The sequence below is a fragment of the Cynocephalus volans genome, chromosome 6 (genome assembly GCF_027409185.1).
Source record: "Cynocephalus volans isolate mCynVol1 chromosome 6, mCynVol1.pri, whole genome shotgun sequence".
Lineage (NCBI taxonomy): Eukaryota > Metazoa > Chordata > Mammalia > Dermoptera > Cynocephalidae > Cynocephalus > Cynocephalus volans.
Window position 1 is genome coordinate 28,245,705 of NC_084465.1, and position 22,812 is coordinate 28,268,516.

At 42.0% G+C, this 22,812-nt stretch overlaps 1 protein-coding gene across 1 annotated transcript in view; it reads right to left on the reverse strand.

Annotated features, from left to right (window-relative positions):
- SND1 (staphylococcal nuclease and tudor domain containing 1) overlaps nt 1-20,705 on the reverse strand; it is a 422,567-nt gene extending 401,862 nt beyond the window's left edge. Inside the window, exon 1 of the mRNA XM_063099206.1 lies at nt 20,418-20,705. Coding sequence (XP_062955276.1) covers nt 20,418-20,495 — 78 coding nt within the window. The 5' untranslated portion in view covers nt 20,496-20,705. The remainder of the gene's footprint in view (nt 1-20,417) is intronic.
- Between the last annotated feature and the right edge of the window lie 2,107 nt (nt 20,706-22,812).

Genomic DNA, 22,812 nt, shown 5'->3' on the forward strand with positions numbered 1-22,812 from the left:
CCAGGACCTCACGGCATTGCTGTTTCACTGGCTCTGGATACACTAGCAGACTGCTGCTCCCAAGCCAGCTGTGTCACAAATTGGGCCTCAGTTTGCAAACAGAGGAGCTTAAATCTTAGGGGGACCATGATGATCACCTACAATGACAGGTCAGGTAGAGGGCTACTCAGGGCCATTCTATTTTACAGCTGAAAAATCTAAAAGCAAGACAGGTAAAGTGACTTTTGCCTAAAATAACAAGGTATTGATAGCAGAGCAAGGACTAAAACTGAAGTCTCCCACTCTTGATATGCCACCATGCCACATGTGGAAACAAGCGTTTGGGAGTTGATTTCTCAGCTAAAATGGTATCTGAGGTTATCTACTGATTAAATCTTTTCCCCTATTAAAACCTCCATTTATAGGTGCCAGAGCAGGTGTCAGCAACTGAATCACTTAGCAAGTAAAGCTTCTATGAGCTGGCAGCCCAAATCAATTCAACATTTATTAAACACTACCATATGCAAGACAAGCAGAGAGATTTAAGAGTCCAGCATTACAAAAGAATACCCAAAAAGGAGACACAGGCTGGCTAGTTAACTTAGTTGGTTAGAGTGAAGCCTTATACCACCAAGGTCACAGGTTCAGATCCCCATACTGGACAGCCTCAAAAAAAAAAAAAAAGGGAAGAAAACTGCAGAATAATAAAAAGCAGGATTGGCAAACTATGGTCCACTGGGAAAATCTAGCCTACACTCCTATTTTTTGTACAGACTGTGAGCTAAAAATTTTTTTTACATTTTTTAAAGGGTTGGAAAAAATGCCAAAAGAAGAATATTAAGTAACATGTGAAAATACTATGAAATTCAAATATTGGTGTCCAGGAATAAAATTTTATTGAAACACGCCAACTCATTCGTTTAAGTATTGTCTATGGCTGCTTTCGCACTAGAACAGCAGAGTTGAGTAACTGCAACAGAGACCAGATGGCTGTCAAAGTCTAAAATATTTACTACCTGGCCTTTTAAGGAGTAAGTTTGCCAACACCTGATATAAAGCATTATGACAAGGGAGTGAAATGAAAATTAGTTTTATGGTAGTCTAAATAGCAAATGCACAGCAAAAATAAATTCTGGACCACTTCGAGTTATACAAACTGCTCATTTTTATAATCAGAGAAGCAGCAACAGTATATGGCAATAAGAATTTAGTTATCAGAACCAAATCAATGTCAGCAGTGACCTTTGAAGGTCACTTAATTGGTTCTATTAGCTTCAGTATCATCAGTTATAAAACAAATATATAAGAATATCCTTAAGAGTTGTTAGGAAACCTAAACAGAACAAAGCACTTAGCACAAGCGTAGGTCAAAGACACAATAAATAAAGGCCAACATTGTTATGAGAAATGGCTCAAAGTGGGGTCTGAAGTAAAGATTAGAAGAGTATGTACAATAGAAAAAGATGGACTTTTCCTCTGGGAGTATAAAAGTAAATATCAAAATCATGGAAATTCTCCCACCAGTAAATTCAGTTAGAATTAGATAGATTACCTGTAATCTAGTTCCCCTGATTAATCAGCTAAGATACCCACTCTCTAGGAGTGAATTTAAGTTCTTATGTCAAAATTTCTGTCCTCGAAGGTAATGATAACAAGCATATCTCTAAAGTTTGTACTGAACTTCATACCTGACAATGTGTCATAGAAATCATGGCCACAGATGATGTGGCCAAGCACAACAAAAATGAGCTCTGAAATTAAAGACAGTCTTCAGTTTGAACACAAGTAGTAATCGTTCTGAGTATTGCGATATTCTCTCATCTATAAATGAGGATATTACCACCATCTTCTCTGGGTTGTTTGGATTATTAAACGGAGATGCCTGACAGTGCCTGAAAGCTAGCAGGTAACTCAATAAATGTTAAGGGAACATTGGTCTCTCTTGCCTTCCTTCCCTACTCTCCACCCCTCTTGATCCTCACCATGCTTTGAGGAAGCAGGCACCTTTAACCTCATTTTACAGATGAGGAAACCAGGTCACAATAAGACTTTGTCATCAGGGCAAGAACACAGGTATTCCCAGTGCACTTTCTAATAAACTCTAAATACTCAATATATGAGTACCATAGGCCAAAATATTGGTGACTTACATTAAAGAGCAAGCCTGTAACTTAGCCCCTGCACAAGTGAAAACTCATTATGAAGGAACTAACTCAATCTCCTGGAAACCAGGACAAAGGTCATCTGCCGAGCTAAGTCCTCCCTACCTCACACTGAGCTCTGCTGTCACCAAGGACCAGGGAGATCAAGACATATTGCTTTTAGGGTGAAAATTTCCACGGTCAAATCACCTTAATCTACCGGGAAAAAAAAGCTCTATGCCCCCTGACACCCTTCCCCTTGGTCAGCATGGGCTAGTAAGGCACTGGGGCCTGGAAATTCAACCAGCACTTGTTGGTGGCTCACTGGAAGCCAAGGATTCAGCTAGTGTGAACAGGAAATTGGTCACCTACAGGGGAAGAGATATTGAGGACAATGAGAGCCAGGTTTCTCACTGTTGGAGAAAGGTGTCGCAAATATACAAAGGCTAGAAAAAACCCTGTGGGATTGGAAGTAAAGGTAACCCACTGCTTTTTAATATATACAGATAGACATTAAAATAGATACATGTATGTGTTTATACACATATTTTTCCTAGCTCCATCAACTAAGAAGTCATAAAAATTACACTCCAGTAGCAAAGAGCCAATCTAGTGCCCAGACAGATCTTGGCTTCTAAAAACTCCTCTCTGCTAAAAAGAACCAAGGCTCCTTAGAGAAAACAGCTGATTTCAGAGTTGGGCAGGGAAAGTACAATATGAGCCTAGAACATTTGCTGTGTCAGAAAGTTAAAAGTGCTCAAAGAAAAAAAAAAAAAAAAAGAACAATGGGGACATATCAAAATGACAGAGGAGCCAGATTAAGAGCTCTCACTGGCCAAAACTGAGACAACTTGAAAATCAAAATAATAGTAATGGGAGATGGGTGCTGCCTGCTGAGCTGCCTGCCTCCTGGAGGGGAAGAAGGAAGCCTGTACCCCCTACTCTCACCCCTGGTCCTGGTCAGCATTACTGAGCTGCCTGAGAACATCCTGCTGGAGGTATTCACACACGTGCCCTCCCGAGAGCTGCTGCTGAACTACCACTCCATCTGCAGCCTCTGGCACAACCTCATCAATGTCTCGACCCTCTGGAAGTGCCAAGAGCCTACATGAAGGCTTCATCACTGAGGACTGGGACCAGCCTGTAGCTGACTGAAAGATCTTCTACTTTCTGTGTGGTCTCCACAGGAACCTGCTGCGCAACCCATTTGCTGGAGAGGTTATAGGATCGTGGCAAATCGACTCTACAGTGGAAGGTGCAGAGCCTCCCTGGAGATCATGGGACAAATTTTCCTGACCCCAAAGTCAAGAAAAGAAGTACTTTGTCACATCCCCTCATTTGGATTCTCCATTCCCAGAGGGCAATATCTTGTCCAACCTTCTCTCTGCCCTCTCTAATGCAACCCCAACTTTCCTTAGCATCATTTCATTCTCCCCTAGGAAATCCATGACATTTCTGGCAACATGTTTGCCAGCCTACTTCCCTCATCAGTCCTCTTATTATAAGACATTGAATTTCCCTTGTTACTTCAAGAATCTTAACTCATTTTTAACCACTAAATTGATTACTTCCTGTGGGCTGTCAAGCTGACTTTACTCACAACAGAAACCACTCAAATCTATATTCTTGACCACTTTGGAGAATCTCCCAATTACCTGTTCAATATTCAATTGTCTTCCCACTTTCCTTAGTCACTTCCTATATCCCCCAAAGGGATACTTGGTGTCTAAGCAAATGCTATCATCTCTGCTATTATTATATTCTCCATGATTCTTATATTCATTCTTAAAAGACCAGAATCTCTCAGTAGATTTACATCCCAAAGCCTATAATCCAAACCCCGTGGTAACAAAAACATACCTGAATGCCTAAACTGAGAGCAATGAGAGAGTAACATTATTTCCTTTTGCCTTTGGGAAAGCAGCTCACAGAGAAATATAAGTGGATGGGCAAAGACGACACTGTGATAGGGAGGGAGGTGCTCAGTGGAGAAGGCAAAAACAAGCTTAGGCTACCATCAAGCCAGGTTATAGCCTCTGACAGGCTCAAAATTCAACTCCACTCCCCACCCCAGATCCCACTTGGAAAAAGTTAGTGTAGTATTTTTTTATTTTACACAATGTAACATAATGCAGCCATTAAAAACATCAAATTCTGGGTTTTATGACTTTGATGTAAAGGTCTATTCTAAGCACTACTTGCATATGTGTATATTACAGAAGTATTCTTGTACCTGTCAGGAATGGGGTTAACAATTCCAAGTACTGTGTCTTTTGAATATTTTCTAGTGCTCAACACTATTAATGTTGACCAAACAATGGTGAACTGGGGCCCTAGTCCAAAGATTTGGTTTTTGTACTATCAGAAATATTAAAGCACCTAGGCACTTAATGAGTAGATTGTTTACTGTTTTCTTAAACACTTCAAAACACATATTTTTAGGATATCTGGCTTCAGCCCATTCTGTGGGTTTCAAATAAGTGATGAAGTTTTTTTTGTTTACATTTCATATGCATGTCCACTCTATGTTTCAGAACTATTCCATGTGGGCACATATATGAGAAGAAGATTGAGGATCTTATTTTTCTTGAACTTATGTGCTAATAATACAGGTATAGGCAGCAATTGCCAAAGACATTAGACATCTTCTGTTAAGGAAACCCAGAGAAAAGCGTTCCCGATGGTGAAAAAGACTTTGCCTGGCTTCTCAGGGGCAGATGGAGATAAAGCAGGGATAGCCAAGGTAGGGTGGAGAAGCCTGGGACTCCACTGCAGGGCTACTCAGTTAATTGGATACGTATATCCAGCCCGGCCTTACTTTAACTCTGACTCTTTTCTCCCTCCTGCCCAACTCCAATGCCCAGAAAAAGAAGAGAAGGGCAGCTGCAACTGCCGATCCAGAGAGGGGGAGAACAGCTATTGTGTTACTGTCACCTCTTCTTTCTCCTCCTCACAGCACTGCCATCGCTGCATCCCTAAGCAAAATGTGCTGTACAAAAACCAAATCATAATCAAATGGTAAAAGGGGGAACCTGTATACCAGAAACAACTAAATGAAAGCATACCAGAAATCTTGAAATATCTTAGAGAAATAAAAATTACTGCATTTACTATTCCTCAGGTTTTTTTTAATAAAGTCATGTGCATTTTTTCTTAAAACTGATCTCCAGCAATAGGGACACTAGATTATTAAGCATAATACTCAATATTATTCAGAGTGAATCATCTCTAAAGAATGTCTAATATATTTATTTTGGTTTATATGCAGGACTTACCACAGAACTTGAGGAAGTAAGTCAACTTCTACAATACCCACTAAAAGCATCCATTTTCCCAATTTATTTTCCAAACTTGCTTAGAAACTTTTCCTATTTAAAATGTTGATAGTCAATTTTAGATGTCAAAATAAAGAATAATTATATTTCAGAGTCCTTCACTGCTAAATTAACATACCATCCCAGGATTCTTCTTACCATTAAAATCCTCGAGAGACTATCATAAAGGAATAAATTCCCTAGTCATCTAACAGCTAGTGATAATAAGGAGAACTGGTCACTCCTTCCCCACTATGGTGCTGGTGTCCCCATCCTCTATCACTATGATCACCATCACCAGATCTGCACACCTCCTCAAGAAGTTAAACAGAAAGCTATTTGGTCACAATTTGGAACTTGCTTGTGTTATCTTCTCTGCAAGTACTGTCCATAAAGAGACTATTCATCCATTTTTATTTTAAAACACCCACAATAAACTACCTACCCTAAGCTATCACTAAAGCCCAGTTCTGTGATTCCCCTCAGCTTTTTTGGAAGGGAGCACTCTCTGCAATGAATAACAAATTAATTAAATTCTTTGACATATAAAGCAAAGGAATTTCAAATGAAAGTTTACGGACAGCTCAGACTCATGGGACATCCTTACCATGTTTAGCCTTGTGGCATCAACTACTCTCAAAAATCAATTTTCTGAGTTTCTTTTCCCCACGTAGTCTGAGTCCTGAGCTTATTATTCTCTCTACATTGCCTTTCAGCTTCTTCTATTGATAATCAAAGAAACATATTTTCTTCTGACCCAAGAGTACAAGAGTAAAAGAGGGACTTTCATTAAAGAACCAATATGGGAACTCTTAAGAATTAAATGGAAACCAAGCAGTCTGGGCTAGCAGCCCTGTACTTCTAGGTGACGGAAAGTTACTCCTCCAGAACTACAATCTTGATGCCTAATACAAGGACAGAGGAGGCTTAAGTGGGAGCTGGGCTTGTGCCCCTGCAGGGAGCCCACAGGAAGTCTCAGGAGATTCTAAAGATCTCACAAGAGAGGAGTTTAACAATATAACTCAGCTTTTAAATAATAGAGGCAGCCTCCTGGCCTCTGGGCTGTGAAAGGGTTCACCTGCCAAGAGCAATAATACAAGTAATTACCACACACAGAATAATAGATCTCAGCGGGATTCCAGGACCCAGGTACTCTGGAGTCTCCCTCTACTTTACACGCACAAAGGAACAGAATGCAACACTTCTCTCATTAAGACCTGGAACAGAGTCCTAATAGGTAAACAGATAAATTTCACTAGGCACAAGGATTCTCTGTTGTGGGTTGTGGCCAAAAATAATAATGCCCCTGGTATTAAGGGCTATAAAACAATGGATTTCCCCTCTCCAGGAACAAAATTCGTAAGGCTGAAAAGTTCACGAACATCACATTAGTGTACTCCAGAGATTGAAAACAAAAACTTCGAAGTTCATTTCTTTTTCCTTTCTCTACTACAAATTTCCAGCCACCCTTAGTCACCTTAGGCAAATTGCCTTAACCTTGCACATTGAATCCAGATTGCTCACAGGTGCTTTCAGGAACACCTCTGAGTATTCCTACCTGTTCTTCACCATTTCCCCTGCCTTTTATCTCATCCATTTTATTCTTTTGCCTCTGTCAAGACACCTGTCACTTTCATTATTCCCCCAGAAAAGATTTTTAAGACAAAGAAACTGATCTAAAAATTTCACATCTGATTTTTCCAACCCATCCATTTTCTAAGAAAACCATGAGTATTTAAATTCGCAAATTCCTCTTTCCACTATTAAAAAAAGCTACTTGCCTCTAGTTACCAGCAACATCATATGAGACTGACAACTAAAACCTCACCAGCCCAAAGCTTTACCAAAAATCAAACACACAGTCTGGGGTCCCAAGCCTAAGCTGCTTACTCTCCATAAAAGGCTTGCTTTTCTCAGCCCTGAGACCCTCCTCCTCTCCGGACATCCTAGTAGTGAGTTACAGAGGCAATCCACCTTCAATTTATATTGGTCTCTAGGAACTGTGCCACCTCACACTCTTTCTCCCTGATTTGACTGTTCTTACTGAAACCATTAAGCATACATTTTAACACTCAGCTCAGGATACTTTTGGGAGGGAAACGGGGTGTTACTTAAAATTATGCCAGGGCAATGGGTGTGAACAGCAACAGTCCTAGGCAGACTGGGACACAGGGATACAAGTCCTTACAATGATGCTGAAGCCAGGTAAAGGGTTCTTATCTGCAAATGAATTTCTGCTGACTAGACATACTGCTCTTCCTTGGGAGACTGGCAGTTTGGGGAGTTGGCAAAGACAACGAGAAAACCCTCAAACGAATTTCAATTACCTGGCTCCCCCTTGGGGCAACGAAAATATAAAATGTTTTATTCTGTAGTGAAAATTTTGTTCTAAATATATCAATTTCAAATTTTGGAAAGTGTCTTTCTTGGGGAGGCTGGGGGTGATAAGGGTGCTAGAAGAGGGTGTGAGACAAAGAAGAGAGCCAGATGAGAACACTTGGTGCTATTTTTGCCTATCTAGTCACATCTGGGCCACTAAATAACAACTAGTATTCACACACACACAACTGCACTTGTACACACAGGACCTAAGTTTGCTTAATCTTTCCTAAATAATAGGTCGATGGATGATTCGTCTGTACTCAGAAGAGTCACACATTTGCCAGTTTCCACTACGCCATGGATTCCCAGACTGTTAAAATTCATGGACCAGTAAAGTCTTCCCAACCTCCAAAACTTTAGGAACAGAAATGTTATCTACTATTTATATTTTGCTAAGAAAATAGCACATTATTCATAAAAGATATTTTCCACCCCTCTCCCCCCAAAAACATAGGAATAATAAAATCTCAAAACTAAAGCCAATTCTTCCAAATGAATAACTTTAACATCACGAAAACTTGCTAGGTGTTCTTACTTCTCCCATTCTGCCTTAGTCAGTTCCACTTTCATCCCCATCTGACTTGGGTACTGAATGGAAACCACCGGAGTACTAATACCAACTAATGGTTACAGAACACCAGATGTGCCAGACACTAGACTGGGTATTTTACATGCACTCTCTCATTTAATCAGCAATAGCCCCATGAGGTAAATACTGTTATTATCCCCATTTCACAGGCTAAGCTGGAACGTTAAGTAGCAAAATTACTTGCCCAAGGTTACACAGCCAGTCAGCAGTGAAGCTAATGATTTAAAACACAGTCAGATAATCAGTTTAGTTCTGCCTCAAGACACAAAGTACATGTCTCTGTTTCCCAAAGTGTGGACTGGTTTAAAAAAAATAAAAAGACTGCTTTGGGTGGCACATGAACCCTGTATGTATCAGCATTTAATAATATTTGCACATACAGAAGAACTACTCCCTTTTCAATTCTCTTTCAATCCTTCCTATTAAATCAAGAAGGAAGTTTCAGTTTGATGCTAGAAGACCTTTAGTGGGTTTCTACCACCTTCTAAACTTCCTTGTTAGAGAAAGCAGACCTCAGGATCACAGTCCTCTGCAAAATTACACCATCTAGCTATAATGTAGTAATATAGTTTTGTTTTCATTGTGGGGTTTTTTTAAGGTACTTTCTAATTACGGCAAGTAACAATGGTGACAAAGACCAAAACTTTAGGCAGGTACCTCTGACTCCTCTGCTTGACTAGGCCTGATCTTGGGCTTCTGTCTGTCCTTGTAAAATACAGTTTGAGCAAGAATCCTAAGTCAGTTTGGCAAAAAAATCTCCCACTCTTGGTATCTAACCACCCTCCATATCTTATCACCCTGGCCTGCTTTCAGCAAAAATTCTAACAAGTCGGCTTAGTCAGAAACCCCTTGTCCCTGATGTTTCCTCCTAACAATTTCCAATCCACTGACCTCCATCCTCCCTGTTTCTTGATTATAAATTCCTACCTGTCCTTGTTGGAGTCATAGTCCAATCTCTAAATCTCTCGCCCCCACTGCAAGACTCTGTTGAAGGGGTCCCTATACCTATCGCTATGACCTTCCCTGAATAAAGACTACCTGACCATTGTTAATAAGTGTCATCAATAATTTTTTCTTTAATCTGAATTTCTATTTTCAATAGCAAAATTAAGTAGCATTTTAAAATAAAATTATTTAAATTAAAAAAATAAGTAATTGTCAAAAAGATTTCCACAAACTCAATAAAAGTAGAAGTAGTGTTCCAATATGCCAAAACACCCATCTGAAGCCTGGGAAACTTTAGGTAATCGATACCAGGATTGGGATGAGCACTTCCCAATCTTAAAGGCTACAAACCAGATCTCCCACAAACAACTCTAAAAAAGACAGTGTTCCCCATGTCAGGTGTTGTCAGGCTTACTACCACCTACCACCCTAAAAAAGAAAAACAGCTATTTTTCTTCTGTACTCACACCAACACTTCTGATACTAAATATGTGGGTGTTTTCCACACCAAACAATCCTCCAGTTCTCTGCAGACATCAACTGGATGTCCTATGATTCAATTTGATTCAATTCTGACACTGCCTACCTGGAGTTAGTGTCAGATCCACAAGTTAAGGATGCACTCCCACTAGACTGCCCAAACTGTAAATGCCAACTCCGGGCCTCTCTTCTGACTAACCGGCTATAAACTGGGGGTTCTGAAAACCCTGTTCTCAGGTTCGTTAATTTGCTAGAAAAGCTAACAGAACTCTGAAGAACAGTTTACTTACTAGATTACTGGGTTTTTATAAAAGGATAAAACTCAGGAACAGCCAAACAGAAGCAATATATAGCGTAAGGTATGGGGGAAGGGGTGGAGAGCTTCTATGCCCTCTCTGGGCACACCACCTTCCTAGCACCTCTGCGTGTTCACCATCCCCAAAGCTCTCTGAGCCCCATCATTTAAGGGAGTTCACAGGTATAACTGATTAAATCATTGGCTATTAGTGATTGAACTCAAGTCTCTAAGCCCCTCTCTTCAGCCCTCCTCCCTTCCCTAGAGGCTTGGCAAACTGGGGCTGAAAATTCCAACCCGCTGACAACCAGCCCCCATCCTTAGGAACTTTCCAAAGTCATTCATTAACATAAACTCAGGTGCAACTGAAAGGGGCTTGTTATGAATAACAAAAGATGCTCCTTTCACCTTTATCACTCTTACCAATTAAGAAATTACAAGGATTTTAGAAGCTCTGTGCCAGGAACACCAAAACCAAATACATATCTCTCTTTTTTTTTTTTTTTTTTTTTTGGTGACTGGTAAGGGGATTGCAACCCTTGGCTTGGTGTCGCCCGCACTGCGCTCAGCCAGTGAGCGCATCGGCCATCCCTATATGGGATCCGAACCCGCTGCGGGAGCGCCGCTGCGCTCCCAGCGCTGCACTCTCCTGAGTGAGCCACGGGGTCGGCCCAATACATATCTCTTATGATATCACAGTATCACACACCCCCACCTTCTTATCCAAGAAGAAAAAAGAGGAAGAGCTATGTGCCAGTTGGTAGGAAAAGTCAGACTTCTCTCAAGTGATTTTGCCTCTCCCATCTACTTGTTATCTGTACTTACAGGAGAACACTCTTAGTCACAGAACCCAGTCACTCCAGAACCCAGAGAAAGCAGAACCCACCCAAAACCCACAGAAACCCAGTCACTCCAAACCCCGAAAGAGCCTACTAGATCTGTCAGTACTAAAACCTTAAAACATCTGGTAGCCTCCCAGCAATTAAGAAGTAGTTATTTACTGAGTACTAGGTGCTGGGTTTCTGCCTTACACAGAAGAGGCAAAAGGGCTTTCAAGAATGCTCTTACTGGGGAAACAAGACTACCAAACATGAAATAATTAATGAGTTGTGAGATGTTAAGCTAGATTTTGCCCTAAATTTTACCTAAAATGATACTTTTAAGAAATAAATGGGTAAGGGCTGGCCCATGGCTCACTTGGGAGAGTATGGTGCTGATAACACCAAGGCCAAGGGTTGGGATCCCTATATAGGGATGGCTGGTTAGCTGACTTTGGAAAGCGTGGTGCTGACAACACCAAGTCAAGAGTTAAGATACCCTTACCAGTCATCTTTTTAAGAAAAAAAAAGAAGAAGAAGAAAGAAATGGGTAAAGTGTGAGTAAAGCACCCCAACCACCAACAAAAACAATTAATGATTAATAAAAATGTACCAGTGGTTGCACTTTTAGGAATCTATCTTATAGAAATGCTAGCACAAGGGCACAGAGAAATATAAAAGAAAGTTCATTCAGTGTAGGAGTGTTTAGAATTGTGAAAAGTCAAAAACAGCATATGAGGGTACCTCAAAAGTTTGCAGAAAAGTAGAATTAAAAGGTGACACAAATTATTCCATGAACTTTTTGAAGTACCCTCATATATCAACAGAAAAACACATCCAAACTATAGAATACTGCTCAAGAAAGAATGAGGTAGATCTATAAATATAACATAGAAAGATGGTTAACTAAAAAAAGAAATTGCCAGATACATAGTGCACAACCCCATTTCTGTTTTTTAAAAAAATGATGGAGGGTGTGTATCTGCATGAAAAATTTGGAAGCAAACATATTGTCAACACTTGTTTAGGGGAATGAGAATGAATGGTAGAAAACTAAGTAAGGAGGACAGAGGGAGAGAGATCTTTGTATCTAACTTTAGATACTTCTATACTGTTTGAAGCTTTAAGAGCAAGTCCAGAATTTAAATACCAATTATTAAATTAGTAATACTGGATGGCATCCACCTGAGTGTTTTAAAGAAATTCCAGAATGAACTGGAAAACTGCTGGCCAAAATAAGGAAAGGCCGCCAAGGAAACTGCAAATGTAACTCCTAATCGTAAGGACTTCATAAGACTTGAGAATTATAAGAAAAGTTGATTTCCATATTAGACAAGCTAGTGGAATAACAAGTAAAGACTAAGACCACCAAACAGATCATTTTGGGTTTTACTGTTGTTGTTGTTGTTAGGACTGGGGCTTATGAACAAGAAACAAGATAGATCTGAATAGACAGGTAAGCCAAAAGGCTCAAATAGGAGGATCCTCAGGATTGCAAGAACAGACAGTGAGGAACTTAGAATCTTCGTATTTGCGAATGACACTAAAGATTTCCATAGCAATAAAGTGCCAAGTTATTGGTGCCAAATTATAGGAAGATCTTGGGAATCTATGCAAATAGAAGGAAGAGTGACAGATGAGTGTTAAAATGAGCATATGGCCTAAATCAGGCATTATAAAACAACTCAGCTGTCAGTTATGACCCAGAAATAGGATCTCAGAGTCACTGTAAATGGACCCTGAGGATGCCAGCCCAATATTGAGGTACAGATTAAAAGCAATGCAAAGTGTCCTGGGAACCATGAAGACAAATGCCAAAAACAGAAACCACTATCCTCCCCTGATAAAATTCTGGTGCACCCGCCCCTACAAACATATACTTCATTTGTCATTTGTGTCCTGCCCCTTCAACTACATATAGTACAGGAGTTAAACATCAGCGGGTCTCAAATGCCAGCCCTGGGTCAATCCCAAACTGACTCTTTAAGAATCACTCAGGAGTGGCTTTTTTAAAAATATACATTCCCAGGCCACTCTCAGAGATTATAATTCAGTGCCTCTAAGGTCTTCTAGATGGTCCTGACACAGCAACCTGTTTAAGAAATCACTGGGCTCCTTTCTCTTGCTCTAAATCTACTTCCAGAAAGGATTTAAGAAGGATTTACTATAAAAAACAAATTTAAAAGAAAAGAAACCATGTGAGAACCTACCAAGAATAGATAAAGATGTTTCTTATACTTGCACATTAAATAGAAGTGGAAAAGATCTAGCCTCCAAGCAAGAAGAGCCCTGCTCAGAACCCTATTGTGCCCCACACTCCCACCATAGTCCCCTAGTCAAGAGCTGGGCAAAAACAAACTCTCCCCATAAGTCTAAGTTCCTGCCTCATCCTCATCTTCTCAAGTCAAGATCTGCTGCTACAGGAAAATGTCAGGATGTTCTCCAGCAGAGGTGAGACTGGGTGAATAAAACCTACTGGGCACCATCTTCCTCCAGGTCTCAAGCAACCACTCCCACTAGTTTATCCCAATACTGCTACTGAAAAGAAGCCAAGAAACTTCCTCACTTCTTTCTACCCTCTACACTCTCCACCATCCAATCACTTAATCTAATTCAAATTCTAACTCTTTGATCTTCCACACTAGAAAACCATATTTCAACTAATCCACCTTCTCAAAAAAAGGGGGGGGAGGGGAACAGAAAACATGCTTCATGCAAGATAAGCAGCAATTCAAAGTCAAGCCAGCTGTATGGTATGAGATTCTCAGCTTTGTTTCATCATGCCTAAAGAAATGTAATACAGTATTTCCTGTATAGTCACAGCCTTATGGGTCTGGAAGATAGTTAAAGGCAATGAGTCTGAAACCCCATTTTAGAAAAGGAGAGTTTGTGGTAGAATATCTTAACCAACATCACCCAGATAGAGACTGGCAGTACCCAGGCCAGAATTCATGTCCTCTGACTCCTAGACCAGTGATCTCTCCTCTCTGCCACGCTGCTTCCTGAAGACAATGTAAATAAATGGATATATTAACTTCAAGCACAGATTCCCAGTTCTTCTTAATTCCTCCTATTTCACATGAGGTTGGTGTTACAAGACCAGACTATTTCCCACACAAACAGAACTTAAAGCACCTCAAAATTTGTTGAGGCATAGAGAGGAAATGGTATGTTAAGGTACTCATCATAAGCATATAATGGAGTAATGGAGAAAATGTGGCAAGCCAGGTTTATATCACAGATTAAACATTTCAAAACATGGCATCTGAAAATGACATCAAAATTTCCATTAATTTTATTTTCCCTCTAAGTTGCTTGATTTTCTAATTTTTAAAAAATGCTAACTGAAACCACTGTTCACTTTTTTCTTAAATGTTAGAGCTAAGTGAGAAAAACATAACATTAATTTATCATATTGAGTCTCACTGAAGTAAGTGAAAGCCTGTTAACACTCCATCTGCATCAAATGGTCACAACCTGTGATTCTGCATCAATTTCTGCTGTAAAAACAAAAAGCATATGTCAGTCTCCCAAGAGAGGAAGTAGCAACAGAAACTGGGTGTGTATTCATCTTCCAGCAAGAAATAAGAGGAAAAGCTACATAAGCCTAGTTAGAGTTGAGTCCCTTTATTTCTTTCCGCTCATAAGACACAGAATTTCCTACATTACTTAGCTATGCTCTTCTTGCAAAAATGAAATAAATCCAAAGACCAGACCCCAAAGGATATCTACTGCGCTCCTGCTAGAACCACACCTGTCAGTTAGATAGTTAGCCCATGCTGAGAAGTGAATGCACAACAGGCCTTAGAACCTTCCAACCTGAATTCAAAAACCTGGCCAATTTTTTCTTTTAAACCTACAAATGAAAACAAAAATTATCACTTGTTTCCCAAATTTCAGCCTCTAAGTAAATGTGGGCATAGACTTCACCAAATCATTTGCCTACTTGTTACCAGTACCGGTCACTGGCTCCCAACTCCCGACCCAAGTTAATGAGCCATGCTGTGCATGAGCAAGTTCCTTCCTGACCACTGGTTTGAGCTCTAAAGCGTGTTACCTTGCTTTTCACCAACACTGTTAACTAAAGATTGGCAGGCTAAAAACTATTGCCGGAGGCTAGAGCAGCGGTAAATTCCACGTAGTAACAAAATGTTAACAGAAATATAAACACTGCAAGTTCTAGATGCTATTTAACTATCATTGAGCCTGCTGTTGGCATTTAGTTTTTCATCCACGTCCCCACCACTGGAAGAGAGATAGTTGGTCTTAGAGAAACAAGCATATGACTAAAGAGCAAGTATTTTTTTCTTATCAGGCTCCCATTCTTTATATATATTCAGTGGACTCGATGTTGGCTATTGATCTCACCAGGGTACCAGAACAATGGCCACCTCCACTGCCTCTCTTCCTTTCATCACCGTTAAACACATATATTACATAATAACTCAGGTTAAACTCATACCATTTATGGGGGATACTGAACTTGAAGAAATTGAAGAGCTACTATAAAAACACTCGAGAACAATCATCAATGGAAACCCCAGGGGCTTTGCACTTGCACACTGCCCTTCTGGTTGGCTCTTTGATGTCCATCAGGTCTCAGTGCAAATGCCATCTGCTGAGAGAAGTGTTTCCCAAACACATTATCTAAAGGAGCCATCCCCTCCCTTACTCCCAACCACTCTGTCCCAGACCCCTACCTGAAATCACTATCTTATATTATGTTGTATTTCTTATTTACTTCTTTATTGTCTCACTCCTCCATGAGCTATAAGGACAGAAATCTGATCTACTTTTTCACTTCTGTTTCTCCAAAGCCCAGACAGAGCTGACAAACAGCAGATGATCAATAAATATTTATTCAGGAAAGAAAGGAAATATGATTATTCTATTTCATTAGTTACTACATGGCAGTACCACTGTTAGCACAGCTAGCGCCAGATGGACCCTTCCTTTTCACAGAAAAATGACAGAAAGCCTTTAGGATATAGTAAAAACTTATTGTTCCTTTACTTGCAATCTTGATTGAAAGCTACCACAGTTACCTGCTGGGAAATGGGCAATCCTAAGACTATAAGGAAAAGCCTTCCATCCTATTCTTCCTACCTCTGCAAATGGCCCTTCTAAACTATTGTTATTCAGGGCCAGCCCGTGGCTCACTTGGGAGAGTGCAGTGCTGATAACACCAAGGCCACGGGTTCGGATCCTATATAGGGATGGCCAGTTGGCTCACTGGCTGAGCGTGGGGCTGACAACACCGAGCCAAGCGTTGAGATCCCCTTACCAGTCATCTTTTTAAAAAAAATAAAAAATAAAATAAAATAAACTATTGTTATTCAGCTGCCTTAGCCCTTTGAATAGTAGAATAAGGGTATTTTAAGTAGCTTAAGAGAGGTTTTTTGTTTTGTTTTTCTGCAGGACTAAGTGCACGTTGGAAGGAACAAGTCAACAGACTACTCTGTCCCCACTTAACTCTTGAAAGACACATACTTCTTAGTTCAGAAACCTAAGAAACATTTAGCTATAATGAACTAAATTACAGGTAGCATTTCCTAAAGGCTGTACACTGAAGAAATTTCCACTAAGCCACTTTGCAGGAAGTCTACATCTTGCTTTACAACGTGGTAGCACAAGTCCTACTGAAGGAGAAAATTATGGCCATCTCCTCTTTTTTTTTTTTTTTTTTGTCTTTTTTTGTGACCGGTAAGGGGATTGCAACCCTTGGCTTGGCGTCGCCCACACTGCGCTCAGCCACTAAGCGCAGCGCACCGGCCATCCCTATATAGGATCCAAACCCGTGGCCAGAGCGCTGCTGCGCTCCCAGCACCTCACTCTCCCAAGTGAGCCACGGGGTCGGCCCCATCTCCTCTTTTAGGTGTCCCTCTGCCTTAGTCACTCACTGAGAATCATGGTTCCTGGTATAAAACTGAAGACTGGCACAGGGATTCCTTTCCCCTTCTGAAGCAATTAAGTGAGTGGGGGGTAAGGGTGGAGTGAAATGGGAACTGGGACTTGGCACTGTCCTCCCTTTGGCCTTCCACACTATAAGCAGGACAAGATATGCTGCTTCCATGGCTGCTTCTGATAAGCATAGAAGATTCAAGAACTGGGGCCGATTGATTCTGCTGTTGTGAAAGTAGCCCATATACTCCTGCTAGAAAAGACCTGCAAACATACCAAATTAGAAGGGAAAATTAGAGTGAAAAGACATGGAAGAGAGCTCTATCCCCCAAACAGAAAATAAATAGGTCAGTAAAATCAGAGAAACAGTCATCTCTAAGTGAGGTGACTGAATTTTATACTAAGTATTCCTAGACTTCTCCCAACCTCATCTATTTAACATCTACGACAATATTCTGTTGCAGCTAAAGGAGGTCTAGCAACTTATTCAAAGAAACCCAGAGTTGGAATCCTTCAGAGTTCTCAGAAAATAAGATCTAATTTGACAAGGACATTTACTTATCCAGGTTGTATTTTGTCTACCCACACACCTGCTAGTAGTCTCAGAAAATATAAATCCATCTTCAGTTTTTTCATTATCTTCACTGACCTTTTTCAGTAACAGAACACTCCAAACTGCTTGTGTCAACTTGCTGCCCACTTCCTCCTTAACCACATTCTACAACCAACTCTGTCCCTTCATCCCCATGCTCAACAGTAGACACAGTTGATACCACCACCATCATTTAAAAAAAAAAAAAAAAACTGGTGCAAGATTTTTACTTGACTTCTAAGGTCTTTCTTCAACTTAAAAAAAGTAACACAGGACTTACTAGGATGGCAAAGCAGAGACCAGAAGAAACTTCTACCTTCCACAGCCCTATAACACTTTCTTTCGTGGAAAAAGAGGAAGAGCTATTCCTCATCACTGCAGCAAACCTCAGCCCAAGACCATTTCAGACCTTCTGCTTAGCCTTAAGTCCAGACAAATCTGAGGGCTCACAATGAAAAGCATAACTCTGATTAGTCAGTGTTCCACTTTCTGCTCCTCTCCCAAACAGCAGAAAAGTAGTGATTCCTGTTTTCCTATTCATCAAACTACTTCTTTCTCACTTTCCTCTGTCACAGAGCTCTATTTTCCTTTTGTAGAATTCTTACAAAGCAGTTCCTAGTACCACACACAGCAAACGATTACTCTCCAGGAAAATACAACTTTGCTTAGCAGAAGAGCTTCACACAGAGCAATTTGCTAGTGGTCGATTTTTCATTCCAGACAAGGCTTCTAAGCCCTGGCACAAATCTGTCTGTCACTCTGCAGTTCGCCCAGCTTCCCTCTCCTAATCCCTGCCTGTAACTCACCAACCTACTCCGTGCAGTGTGGTCAGTGTCTGCAGTGTAGTCTATACACAGTATAGATTGTTCAAATCACTGCATTTTAAATGCCACCTCCCAGACTCAAACGTCTTCCACACCACACTCCAATGCACACAAAGACCACAAGCACCAAAGGAAGTCACTTACCACATGAACAGCTTCCAGACAAGACAAGGAGTAACATCTAATCTTTCCTCAACTCAACTGCAGTCAGCTTCACTTTCCTGCAATTTGTGGCCATGCATCACTGGCCCCACCCTCCATGTTATAAAGTAATACCCTGGAGTCCTAGAGTCAGAGGCATCAGAGCATGCTGCTGGAGAGCATGTGCTCTGGCAGACAAGCCTGGGTTCGAGACTCAGTTCTGCCTCTTATTACCAATAAAAAGTACCTTTCCTTGGCTACACTGCTCTTTCTCAGATTACACATCTGTAAAATGTAGCCAGTAATCGTATCTACTTGTTAGATATTACAAATGTTATAATATAAGCAGATTAACCTTATGTAGGAAGGAACAAGGCAAGATGTGACAATAAACAAGTGATTGTTGATATTCAGTAATTTGTGGGCAGGCGCGGTCACCTCATAGAATCCAGATGCCCCGGAAGCCTCTAGCACTTGTGGAAACAAAAATATGCTCAGGCTCATTCCACTCCCATCCCACAAATGAGAGGGGCCTTTAAGAAAAATTCAAGCCTTAACAAGGGAAAAACTTAAAAAGATACATTCAGTACTGCCAATCCCAAAACCAGAGAGCCAACTGATGCTTTGTTCCTATGGTGAAGTAAGATCACTGCAAATGAAAAAGCTAATGAGGAGGAGCCACTTCAGGATAATGCTTTCATGGGTCAGGCAATATTTCAAAGGGGGAAAAATATGTGGACTTTGGAAATTTCGTTTCATTTTTTGAAAAAATCTGACACTTCATTATGTATAAATAAAAGGAAAAGGCAACACTGAAAATCCCAAGAATTTCAGCTAGCAGCAGAATATTACCTAAGAAATAAACACATGAGAATTGGGGGGGAGGAGGGGGCGTTGATTTTGAAATCGAATTTACACACACACAAGCTGCAGAACATTTTAAAACCCCGAAAGACAATGAGAGAATAAAACAGAATTTTTTAAAAAAACTTTCTACAACAGCAAAAACTGCGGTACTTTGGGAGAAAGTATCATAAAGGTTATTTGCTGTTCCAGATGGAAATATCAGAACTGCAGTCTGAAATGCAATCTAAGAGTTTATGGTTATAAACCATATCACAACCAGAAAACCTGGTAACAATCAAGAAATGTCAGGTTCCAAAGTTTGGGAGGAGGACAATAGAGGTGGCAGGTGATAAAAAGAATTTATATTACAAAAATATCATGGAGCTAGGGGTAAATTTTAAAAATGAACCTTGCAAGGTTAAATTCAAAATTCAAGAATGTAGAAAGTGAGGGGATATAAATCGGGCAGAATCTACATTAGGGATCAGAACACTTGGGCTCCTGTCCTGGCTCCAACCCAAACCACCATGTGACCTTAGACATGTCACCTGCCCTTTTTAAACCTTAAGTGGGAGAAGGATAATGATCGCTAAGATTACTGCCCGCGTAACATTTTAAGAATCAAAAGAAGGAAGCAAAGATCCGGAGCTCTCAGGCCTACAGACTAGATACAAGAGGTGGAAGGAAAAAGACGGAGAAAAGAGGGCCAGAGAACGAGAAAACTTGAAGTAATTGAGCGTCGGTAGAAACAGAAAAGCTTCATGATGGCCAAGTACTCTAGGGTTCCAGGAGAGTGGATGACAGGATTTCGAAAAACTGCAAACTGCTCAGCACATGCCAAAATGGACAGAAAGGGGACGCGAAGGCAGATACCAACGAATTATCTGTTAATCAATCGGTAATCGATCTGTCCTACTAAACAGCCAAGAGATCCGAATGCCGCGACCACGGAAATCACTGTGACCCCTGATGTCAGCGTGTCCGGGAGGCAAAGATCAAGGGGAGTCCGCGTCAGGTTCCGTCTAGTGAGGGGATTCAGAGGACAAGTGAAAAGTGAGGAGGGGATCTGACAGACCGACCATGCAGCCTGGCGGGAGAGGAAAAGGAGTCAATATCTGACTCCCAGCCAAAGGCGGGCGGAGGCGTCGGTGTCCGGGGCCCCACTCTCACCATCTTGACGATGCCCCGCTGCACGGTGGGGACCGCGGGTCCCCCGGAGGAGCCGCCGCTCTGTGCAGAGGACGCCATGTGTGGAGATGCAAAGGCAACGAGTGGGGCGACCGGCCGGCTTGAGGTGTCAACGTGGGTGTAGCTGTTGGTGAGAGGCCGATGAGGCGAGGGACGGGCTGGCGACCAGCTGCGAGCGATGGACGGGACGTTAGCGCTAAGCAGCAGCTGGACTCGGAGCGAAAGAGACGCGGCCGCCGCCGCCACCACACGTTCTACTCGCCGCGCAAGCGTGCCAGAGCGCCACCGCCCTCCGGCCAATTAGCGCCCAGAGCCCGCCGGACCACAAGCCAATAGGCACCCTGCTTGCCGAGCCCCGCCCCATGGTCCCCAAACTGGTGGCGAGCTCCAGGAAGCGCTGAAAGAGCTGATTTGCGGTGACGGGCTAAGTGTGGGGCGGGACTTCCGGGGCAGCCGGAGTAGATAGTGTCGGGAGGTGTAATGGGCAGGAAAGGACACGTCAGCATCTGGCCGCGGGGCGCGGGGGGCCATGGGAGCCCCGGAGGCGGGGCCAGCCTCGCCCTTTGGGCCCGCCCATTGTGACCCGCCCCACGGGCCCTGGGAGCCCACGTGGGCCCCGGCGTACCCGGTGGGTTTTGCGGGACTTCAGAGTGAGGACTGGAAGAAGACAGGCACGGAGCGCAGGTCTTGGAGGGACTCGGTACGGGCTGCACACCGACTTCCGACATTTTACCTCAGCTAAAACTATGGAGAGAACTTGGAAAAGTCAGAGCGCTGTGAAACCTCCCACCAATGTTGGCCTTGACCCGGAACGCAGCTGTGCGCCTTCCCTCCGGTCAGGAGTGTCTCGCTGGTATTTGTGCCGTTGGGTTTAGCACTTGTAAGGCCCTCCGTTTAAGTTTGTTGATGGAGTCTCTTAGGATGACGTGTCATGTGTACGGAGGAGAATGACCCTCGTTCTTCGGCCTCTTCCTAGCTGCTCCAGTGACGTTATGAAAAGCCTCGCTACACGCGCTCCCCGGGCCTGTGGGAGGCAGCCCCTGACCGAGTGTGGTGAGCGCCTCTGAACACCGGATCTGCTCACCTAGCCCCAGCTTTTTGAGTAAAGAGGTGGCGGAGGGACGGCAGAGCCAGGGCTTACGATTAAGTGACTGTTTAGTGAGAACTATTATTCGTCTAGTGCCCGCTATGTGAAGCCAAGGACCTTACATGTATTATGTCATTTAATCGTAACCCCTATCTGAAGATACCACTTCCCCTGAAGCTCTTTTGAAATGAGGTTGTTTGCTTATTCTCCCATACTTTACATATCCCAGGGTCAAGTTTTGGTGTAAGCATCTTCCTAGATGTCTAGTGCCCCTTCCATACCATGTATTCGCCACCCTCTTTAACAAAAGAAAACAAAAAATCTTTGTGTAAGTTCATTCCTTCTAGTTGAGATTGTCTACCCAGCCCAACTCCTACCTTGTCATTCATTGAAATTGTTGACACCAGGTGCATACTTTTCTTTTCCAGCCAATGATCCTGAATGGCTTTGGTATTTATGATCATGACTTATCCAATACACTGGCCTCTCGGCTCCTTGACCTCATCTTCAGTGAACTTGACCTGTATACCAGTTTAGCCACCCTTTCCACTACACGTGAAGCGTTATAACTTCATGGCTGAAGTTGTAAACTCAAACACCCGGTTCTCTGATCATAATTGCTGTCTTTTCTCCCTTCTCACTCAGTTAATTATCTTATACCTTGTATTAGTTATCTATTGCTGCCTAACAACCCACCCCAAAACTTAAGTATTAAAACAATGAGCATTAATCTCAGTTTCTGGGGGTAAGGAATCTGGGCATGGCTTGGCTGGGTGCCTTTGCCTCCAGGTTTCTCACAAAGCTGCAATCAAGATGGGAGGTGGAGAGACTGGTCTCAGCTGAAGGTGCCTCCTCTGACTGAAGGTACATCTGTTTCCAAGCTCACTCATGTAGTTGTTGGCAGGATCCAGTTCCTCAGGAATGTTGGACCTCGGGCCTCAGTTTCTTGATGGCTCAGTCCCTTGCAATATGGTTCTCTCCATAGAGGAGATCACAACATGGCAGCTAGTTTCCATCAGAGCAAGCAAGAGAGAGAGCAAGAGAGGACAAGCAAGACAGAAGCCAGTTTTTATGAACCGAATCCCAGAAGTAACATGACATAACTTTTGCCATATTCTATTCATTAGAAGAGTCACTAGGTCCAACCCAAACTTCAGGGGAGGGGATTATACAAGGGCGTGAAAACCAGGAGGCAGGATCATTGGGGGACATCTTAGAGGCTGTCTACCACACACTGCTCTTTAACTTTATCTAGAATTTAAAGTCCCTGACCTCTTCTACCCTCTCTTT